Raw genomic sequence first — 9,681 nt, forward strand, 5'->3', positions numbered from 1 at the left:
TGTCAGTTGATATGTGACACTGGTATTAATGTTTGTGTGTCTCCACCCTTCAGAGTGACCTCCGTCAGGAGCGGAAGCCCCGAGCGGTGCGTCCCGCGGGCCGCCTGTGCACCGAGCTCCACCGACACCTCACCACCGCCCGGCAGACAGGGGACACTCCGGCCCCGGACACGGAGGAGGACGAAGAGGAAGAAGACGACGAGGACAGTGATTCGGAGGAGGATGAAGAAGATGAGGAAGAAGAAGAAGAAGAGTCTTCCAGCAGCGAGGTGGAGGGCGTGGCGGTCGTGGCCCCCGCAGAGCCGCCGAAGCCTCAGTTCAGCTCGGAGAAAGAACTGCACTCGGTGGTGGAGCTGATCACCTACATGCACACCTACTGCCTGCCCACACGCAAGCAGCAGGGCTGGGACCGGAAGGACCGCGACGCCCCGCGGCCCCGGGCCAGACCCGAGGGCCCCCGCACGGCCGCCACAAACTCTCACAGCAGAGTTGTCTTGGTGGCTGCTTCCGGGACTGGCGGGGGCTTAACCGGGCCTAGTGGCCCCCGGAGGCTCCCCTTTGCGAGGCGGAGGGAGATGAAGGCCAACTCCCTCCTCCGTGAGCTCCTGCAGCAGAGCAGCTCGTACGACGTGAGCAAGCCTTACAGACTGCACAGCCCCCCCTACGCCCACTCTCACAGCCCCAGCAGGGTGTCCGCTCTCACGGCTAAGTCAGCTCAGAACTACTCCCACAGCTCCACCACCCATAAGCCGGAGCTGCGTAAAGACTCCTCCTCCCACGAGAGGAGAAGCCGCTCCTCTGAGGCTCAGCAAAGCCCCGATGAGGCGGCAGAGGACGGCGGCTCCTTCTCGGTAAGGCGCTCGCGACGCCTGGCCTCCTTCCCCAGCCGCTTCGCCAAGAGGCTGCGGCCTGGACGGGCGAGGGAAGGGGAGAGGAAGGACAGGGAGGAGAGGGAGGAGGGACGAGGTGGGGTCAAACTCCTGCTAACCCAAGCGGGAGGCGGGACGACGATGACGGAGACGCAGGCGGAGCAGCGAACGACGAGTTTCAGCACGACGGAGCCGAACAAACCCTGCTGCCACAACGGTGAGATGGATGGGAGGCATTCTGGCCTTTAAACTCTTTATATCTACCAATGTCACATTTTATTTAGAGGTCTCTAACTCTAAAAGTTAATTTACTAAATTTCCATGGATTAACATAAATCACATACAGTACCAGTCAAAGGTTTGGACACACCTTCTCATTCAACTACTTTGAAGAATGTAAAATATAAAACATATTCTGGTTTGTTGAGCATTTGTTTGTTTACCACATAATTCCATATGTGTTCCTTCATAGTTTGGATGTCTTCAATATTAATCTACAATGTAGAAACTTTTGACTGGTACTGTATAATCTAGCTCTTCAGAAGATCCAGAAAGTTGAAAAGTCTTCCGAGCACTGATTTGTAGGTTCTGCATGGCTCTAACTCTCTTCTTTTTCTGATTGCAGAGAAGCGAGCCTGCCTCTGTCTGACTCTCAACACTAAGTCCACAGGGTGAGTTTCTCCACGTGGAGCACCTGCTGTGTTTCATCACACAGTGGCAGCCTGAGAAAAAAAAAAAGCTCAATTTGTTATGCAGCATGTAGCCTGCAGCTGCAGCAGAGTCCTTTATGTTGAGAATAGCAGAAGCATCCTAAGATGAATGTCTTTTGTCCTGGTCCTCCTCCTGAACCTCCAGTTGTTGATGATGCTCCACGGTGCCATTAGATCAAATCTCTACTGGTTCATAACCAGCTATTTATTAAAAGCTTACAGTAAGGATCTACAAGGGAGATGACCTCTGAGGAGCACACAGGTCCTCCCGGGAATTCCTACAATGAGCTTCTGTTCCAGACAGCTGAGGAAATGCATTCAACATCAGCGCTTCACAGTTTGGCCTGGGGATTTGTTGTTGGCAGTGAGGAAGAGCCTCTGAAACAAATGCACATATTCACATTCAGCATATCAAAGTTTGACAGGACTTAATAGACTTGTGAGTGTCAATACAGCGTTAGAAGCAAACGTGGTAAGAGAGGAAGATTATGAACATCTTCATGCTTCAAAATGAGCCTGAATCCATGTTTTTTATCAAAGCATGGTTTGCAGTCATGTCATGTTTAATCTAATGAGACTGTATAATATTTTAACGTTGTAACAAGATGGTCCCAAATGCAGCTATTTCATTCCAAAAATCCCTAATGAATCAGGACCACTGGCGGCTCAGATTTCAACTTGTGAGCCCTCACTGCTCCTGCTTTTACAAATTAACCTCCCCACCCATCCAGCCTCAAACCGTGGAACTTCTCCAGCTCCAACCAGTCATGTTTGTCCTGCACAAACCGCTGGCATCCGTCCATCTTCTAAATGAATCTGTCTTCTGAAGCGCTCACCCAAAACAAGAAAAAGAGTTTTGTGTTTTGTTTCTTTTAATATATTTGACTCCCCTGTTCTCGGCGGAGGGTAATATCCCGCCTGAAGCCAATCCACTTGGCACCGCTCGTTTCTTTTCATGGCAACTGGAGAAACAGAAACAGACAGCCAGAAATAGAAAAGCAGAAGAAGAATAGGGGAGAGGACGGCCGAGTACATGTGGTTGTTGCGATAAGAAATGAGGAGCGCCGAGAAATGGCAGTCGCATTTACAGAGAGGAACATAATTCAAATTCAGCAGGCATCAGCTGGAAAGAGCTTTTACTGGGAGACGTTTAAGGCGGTTATTGGATTGCTTTTGACTTGGATTATTATTTTTTTAATACAACATATTCCAACATGACACAGCGCTCTTTAATTTCTCTCTCTCTCTCTCTCTCTCTCTTTCTCCGTTGATGGCTGCTGTCTCTTCACCATCAGGGAGTCCCAGTTCAGCACCAAGCCTTTCGAGCAGACGCTCAGCGTGGATCTGTGTGGAACGGCAGGTAAACATCTGACGTTTACTCGGTTGTTTGTTTGGATTCGTGTTGAATGTCAACAGGTTACAGCTCTGAAGGTACATTCATGAGGGATAAGCGGGGGAACAAATCTTCAAAAGGAACAGGAAGCTGTGCATTTCATTATCAGAGACAGAGATTTAGGAGTTAGATGAGAAGATCGATACCAATGTGTGTCTGAGCAGTAAATATGGAGCTGGAGCCAACAGCCCGTTAGCTTAGCTTAGCATAAAGACTGAGAATGGGGGGCTTTGTCCAAAGCCTATTTTTGTTCCAGCCAATTTGTTTAATTGAACCAAACGTTTGAACTGGAGGTCATGTGACGGACTATTTCTTGGCAGGAAGCAGTTTATATCCAACTCAATTGAGTATCTCCCCCGTTTTAAGGTCTCACCCCTCCCACCACCCCGCCTCACAAACCAGTGGAGGATGAGCTCTTCAAACCAGCAGAGGGAGGAAAGGGAGGTGAAGGAACAGGTGTCGGCAGCGGCGGCGATGGCGGAGGAGGTTGCGGCGAGTCAGTTCACTCGGCCTCAAGCACCAACGCCGCCGCCAAGGCCTCGTCCCGGCCGAGCCGCGCCAACCACCAGCGGAAGCTTCCAGAGCAGACGGAGCTGTACGCCCAGCTGCGGCGCATGGGCCAGGCCGGCGACAGCGACACCCACCGCACGTTCGGCGACCACGACTACTGTGCTCTGAGCCTCGGGGAGAGCCGTAAGCGCAGCGCTGCCATGCTGGGCGCCATTCTGCAGGCGCAAGGAGGAGGCGACGGAGTCAGCCTCACCCTCACGCCCAGAGAAGCAGACCATCAGGTGTCGGATAGGAACGGGAAGGAGAACGGGGAGAGGCTGGTGTCAAAAATCGCAGAACAGCTTCAGCAACAGACCAAGGCGTTGATATCGTCCTCACCGCTGCCGCCGTCACGCTGCCAGTCGACGGCGGCCACACCCCCGTTCTCGGAGGAAGAGGCGGAGCGTTCGTCTGCGTCCCGCTCACCCTCGCCCATCCTCCACCTGTGTCCCGACTCCCCCGCCAGCAAGACAGACTCCAGGTGAGTCATTGAGCAGAGAAGAGAAGATGTAGGTCGAGGAGATACCAGTGAAATGTAGAGACAGAGGGAAGCCAGAGGGAAGAAGACAACACGAGTATAAGAGAGAAAGGGAGAGACAAACATCTATCTTGCGGTGTATCATCACCCGACCTTCTAGACGAGGGTAAACAAAGGTGAATGCTGGAGGCTGAACTCTTTACTTGAATGCCACCCAAACCGCAAAAGCCAAAGCATCAAATGTCGTCACGGCAAATCGTGTTTTTGGCCAAAAGAATGGTGTCCTCTTTGCATTGCAGCAATGCGACCAAACATGAACCTTGTCGCTTTTGAAACGCACGGAGAAAAAAAAGTCAAGTTAAACACTTTTAATGCTGTGAACAGAGCGTGAATAGGAGAGTGATCTGATTCTTAGGGTGTAAATAGAAACACGGTATGAAAGAAAACCGTGTCAACGTTTAAAATCAAATATTGCACTGCGTACTTAACTAGGTCAGTGTTCATTTCTATAAGTGTTAGATAAAGTTTAACTCACAAAGAAGAAGGTCAGTGGTCACATTACTTCTGTACATGGAAGACAATGGCAGAGAATAAAGGAGGTGGGGGTTTAAAAGAGAGAGACAGAGCGGTGCCGTACTGCAGTAAGTGGGAGAAAGTCCGCCTCTTTTGCCGCAGTTCACCTGTTTCCTCATGACATTTCTGTTTCACCTTGTGCTCGTCCTTATCTCGCTCTCTCTCTCTCTCTCTCTTTTCCCCCTTTTCTTTCTCGCCCTGTCATAGTGAGAACTCTGAGATCTGTACCGACGACAAGCAGAGGAACAAAGCCAAGTCTGACGAGGTACAAAGAACATCCTTCAGCTCTCCAGACTTTGAATTAAAGAGACTTTTAAATCTAAAAGCAAACTCCACCTCAGTAGCTCTGAGCTCACTAGACTACAATGACCACCTCTAAAGGTCAAATGGTTTATGATCCGAAACATCAGAGATTTTTATACATGATTTTGGACATTTAAATGCACTGATACCATAAAAATAGATCTTCAGATTCATACTGCAGCTGCACAATCAGATAACATACTGCATGCAAATGAACACGGGGGCTTGTGAAGTGATGCCGCCCCGCACTCAGTGTTCCCGCCTCAGTTCCCACGTCTATCTGTACCGTCCTTTGTCCTGACTGTTGCCATGGTTTCCCTGTTGCCAGGACAACTGCCAGGTGTTTTACATCCACAACCTGCCAACCAGCGTGACCCAGAACATGCTGAGGAAACGCTTCCAGGTTTTCGGCAAACCCGAGGACTGCAAAGTCATCATCTGCAACGAGTGAGTATCCCGATCTGGATATGCTGGAATAAAGGGAGGAGATATGGGAACTTTCTCTTTTAAAGATTGTAAAGATTTTTTTTTTTTTGCGCTATGGGCAGCAGTTCGATGGTTTCAAATGCACTCGTCATAATCAGATGAAAGTATTGTAGTCAAATACTGTTCCAAACGGAGGCGTCTTTGCCTAAAAGTTCACCAACTTGATGCGATATGGACCTATTGGCCGCTCATGTCATTGTAACAAAAAGCAAATCCCGTTCTGGTAACACAGCACAGTTCAAACAAAGCTGATGATTCTTAGTAATTGAGTTGCTCACCTATATGAAATGCTAGTTGTATGGCCCTGACCTCAGAACCGAAGTTTGAGTCCTTGGGTCTTTGCATGTTGCAGAGAATGGGTCAATTACAGAGGACAAATTTCATTAAATATGACTTTAAAAAGTTGAACTAGATATAGTAAAGGTGAAACATCTTTCCATTTCACTTCTTTCGGATTTGTTCTTTAAAAATCAATACAGTGCTTGTGTATATAATACAAATCAGGCATCAGTCCAGGAACAGATCAGATCAGTAACAAAGGAGATGTTTTGCGTTTCAGTTTTTTTCTGTATTGGACTACTTCAATCCAGTTATTCTCTGAATGCACATTGAATGAAAGGATGCGTATGATTGATTCAGTGTTCTCCAGCTCGACTGATGCCGGTCGGCAGCTCAGTAGAAGTAGTAGGGAACATTACCTAAATGCATGTGTCTGTCTCTCTTCCTGTCTGGTTGTAGGGAGCGCTGCGGGGTGATAAAGATCCGCCAGGCGGGGGTTCAAAAGCACTGGAGAGAACGGGAGACTGTGTTCCAGAATGGACCTGCAGGTCTCAGGAGGCTGACGAGGAAACGCTACATAGATCTTGGTAATGAACACGGACACACTGACAAAGTCATAGTGAGAGTGGCTCACGTAGGAAACCAGCATGTTGATTAGTAGCTATAAGTTATAAGTATGTTTTTAAGACAATAGAGTTGTTTGCATATGGTCAATGTCGCATACTCGTGTGTTGCCAAAGCTGAACTCGACGTGAAAGCGTCACAAAAGTTTACAGCGTTTAGGACGCACACATTCCATCTGAAATTCTAACAGTAAGGTGCGATGATCCTCTAAGCCAAGTTCACACCAAACAACCATCAAAGGAGAGTCTTGAAGTTGTCATGGAGTCAGAAAGTATCAGCGTGTATACACAGATCTGAAGTCAGGTTATCACACTGTTTATCAGCTCATCTACGCTACACAGGACAGAGATGAGAAACTCGAGGCGCAATTAGTTGGCACACTCAGGGACTCGAGACGCGCCCTCGAGAGACCTGACACTCGACTCGGACCGGATGTTTCGGGACTTGTGAGCAATCATTCATCATGACATACGTTTTCCGCATCGTCGCACTGGTACCAGCTGCGCTTTCCAACAGACAGCCAGCTGATACACACATAGCCCCGCCTCCTCTCACTCACTCACAGTGATGTCTTCTTACCCATCGTCCCGTTCGCTGCGGTTGGATAGAATCATTTGTGGTTTTGACGTTGTCATGTTTACTATTAATTATTATTCAGCCTGCTAGATATCTGGAATGTGTCTGCTATGCATCAGCGAGCCTCTCGCTCCAAAAACATGTCTGTGAGCAGAAAATCAGGGCTTGTGAACGAGGCACAAGTAGATTGTACTTTTGACATGAATTGGAATTTGACTCAGATTTCTTACGTTTGACAATGACCTTGTTTCTCTGTCTTGTAGACGAGGCGGGCCCGGGTCCCGTCAAGAGCAAGTACGATGCACTGGACTTTGACACTCTGCTGAAGGAGGCCCAGAAGTCCCTGCACCGCTGACGGCACGGCGACCCGGACTGGCCAGCCTTAGTGAACTACAGCAACAACCCTGCAACTACACGGCTCTGCCCTCAGACAGGCCTCTTAGTACCTCCATGCAAGGCAACCTCGCAAAATGTTTACATTTTTACCAATGGAATAAAGTAATGATAAGGACCTCGTTGTTTTTTTGTTTTGTTTTTGTTTTGTTTTTTAAGTTTCTTTCACCAGAGGATACTGCTTAAAAACGAGGAAGCCACTGGGAGTTCAGAGACAATGGAGAAAATGGGACTTTTAACAGCAACGGTACAACAACTACAAACGATATAGTTCCCTGCTGAATAACAATAACAAAAGCCGTCTGTGTTGGTGACATCATCGCCCGCTCTTTGGAAGAGCGGGCATGAGAGATCTCTGTAGCAAATCCTTGCTATTCCTGCGTTGCGTTGGTCGTCGTGGTGTGTGTTTCTGCGTGTGCGTGTTCTTTGTTCCGTTTGTTTTGTAAAAAAAGAGATAAAAAAAACCTCTGTCTCTCTATCCGGTTTCGGGCGGTGAACCTGTGAGCTGTGTTCGCCATGAAGTTGTGCGGTTGTAAAACCAGAACAAAAAAAAAAAAAAAATGACCCCTGCTTTGTTTTAGCGAAAACTTGTGGATGTTTTAAATTTTAAAATCTATTGTGTGTGTGTGTGTGCGTGTGTGTGTTATGGACAAAGAATATAAAAAGAACATTTAATCATTTGATGACTGATAAAGTTTACAAATCTAAAATGAAGATGAAAAAAAAAAAATCATGTTTTTTTTTTTTTCTTTTTTGTAATTGTAGTGCTTCCTTGATTTGATCTATGCACTGTCAGGAGGTGGATACCTCCGCTGTCCTCCACTTTCTCCCCTTTTGACTCTTAATCTCCAACTCTGCCATGTTGACTATTTGGGCTTCTGCTACTGGCTGCTGCAGGCTTCGTTTGGTCCGCGTTGTATACATTAAGACCCTGACTAGGCCGTGGGAAAAAATCATCACTTATGGCAACAACACGAGATGCCCATTGAGTTCTGTTAGAATTCCTACTATGTGACCAGATTATAAAAGGAGCTTTCAAGTGTATTTAAAAAAAGATATTTAACGTCTAAGTTAAAGCAAATCCAAGACTGGGCCTGAAGTTAGAATTGGAGTTGGGGTCGTTTCTGAGCAGAAATTGGGTCCAAATCCTCACGGTTACTCAGAAGTGTGTTGTATGTGCTTCATTCATTGATTCCAGGTAAAAAAAAAATCCCACATTCAGTTGGGGTCTTGATGTATATTCGATAGGGTCCCATTGAACATGTGTCCACTAATGGCTGCAGCCTAACGACACCCCAGAATGCCTCAGCCAATGCAACACCTACTGTTTACATTTGGACTGCAGCTAGCAGGGCTGAAATGGGGAAGCTGAAGATGATAGCCATAGGCGCTTTTGTACCAGATCATCCCGGTCCAATCTTCTTTTCCACCATTTCGATTGTCCAGGAATCATGTTTCTCGTGGCGACATCAGTGCTTCACGACGGGTCTCAAAGTACAACCGGAAACAGGACCAATATGCTCCCCATAGTCCATCCATAGAACATAGCCGGAAGAAGAAGTCTGTTGATTCAGATGGAATGTATTCAGAAAATTTGAATGTAATCGTTGCGTTTTCCCCATTTCTGCATGCCCAAAGATTGTGCCGTTTTTTTATGGTGCTTTAAGAAGGGTAGAGTTGCTTAGTCGCCGGTTGACTTCACGCGACGATTTCTGGCTTGAAGTGCAGTTCGAGGTTGCGCCGAATTAACATTCCTGATGCAGCCAGTAGCAAAGAGCGAGAGAGAGCCTCCGAACCTGCCAACACGGTGGCACCAAAACCCTACGCAGTCAGGGAACGAGCGAAAGTAACGAAAAGAACAATCGGCCAAAAAAAAACAAGCTGGTTTCTCGTCCTGGAGGTACTGTATCAGCTGAGCCTCTCTACCTCACATCCATCCATCCAACCCGTTCCCAACTCTGTTTTTATTTCCTCGTTCCACTGGATGCTCTCCCCCATCCTGTTTTTAAAAAAGTCCCTCGCTCTGTTTTGTTTTTCTGTCAGAAATGTTCTCTGTGTGAGGGTTTCCCCAGCTGATGGGGGGTTATGGGTAGTTCGGGGGTGGGGGGGTTCGTGTTTGATTTTTTTTTTTAATGCTATGACTCCTCCTACCACTAAGCCCCCTGCGAGGGGAATAATCTTTCTCTTTCTCTAACTCTTTACTCCGCTTGCCTCGACGGTTTTATAGCGTGTCCGTTTCTTGGAGTCTCGACTGTGTGTCCTTGTGTAACTGAGTGTTTCGTCTTTGTCTCGTGTTTGAGTCGGACACTGCTGACGCTTGCAGGTCGGCGAGGAGGGGTTTGGAGGGGATTGAACGTTGGCTTGGTGGCTGGTTGGTCCTTGAGTGTGCTTGGAGGGGGAGATTCTCCCTCATCTACTTGTTTTCTGCAGGGACACGCCATTCCTCCG

The 9,681-nt window shown here is 47.7% G+C and overlaps 1 protein-coding gene across 1 annotated transcript in view; it reads left to right on the plus strand.

Moving 5' to 3' along the window:
* The window catches only part of ppargc1b (peroxisome proliferator-activated receptor gamma, coactivator 1 beta), a 90,101-nt gene extending 82,651 nt beyond the window's left edge, over positions 1 to 7,450 (plus strand). The window contains exons 5-12 of the mRNA XM_054597187.1: positions 54 to 1,086; positions 1,495 to 1,540; positions 2,875 to 2,939; positions 3,339 to 4,002; positions 4,780 to 4,837; positions 5,204 to 5,322; positions 6,100 to 6,227; positions 7,104 to 7,450. Coding sequence (XP_054453162.1) covers positions 54 to 1,086; positions 1,495 to 1,540; positions 2,875 to 2,939; positions 3,339 to 4,002; positions 4,780 to 4,837; positions 5,204 to 5,322; positions 6,100 to 6,227; positions 7,104 to 7,195 — 2,205 coding nt within the window. The 3' untranslated portion in view covers positions 7,196 to 7,450. The remainder of the gene's footprint in view (positions 1 to 53; positions 1,087 to 1,494; positions 1,541 to 2,874; positions 2,940 to 3,338; positions 4,003 to 4,779; positions 4,838 to 5,203; positions 5,323 to 6,099; positions 6,228 to 7,103) is intronic.
* The last annotated feature ends 2,231 nt before the right edge of the window (positions 7,451 to 9,681 follow it).

This window comes from Anoplopoma fimbria, chromosome 4 (genome assembly GCF_027596085.1).
Source record: "Anoplopoma fimbria isolate UVic2021 breed Golden Eagle Sablefish chromosome 4, Afim_UVic_2022, whole genome shotgun sequence".
Classification (NCBI taxonomy): Eukaryota; Metazoa; Chordata; class Actinopteri; order Perciformes; family Anoplopomatidae; genus Anoplopoma; species Anoplopoma fimbria.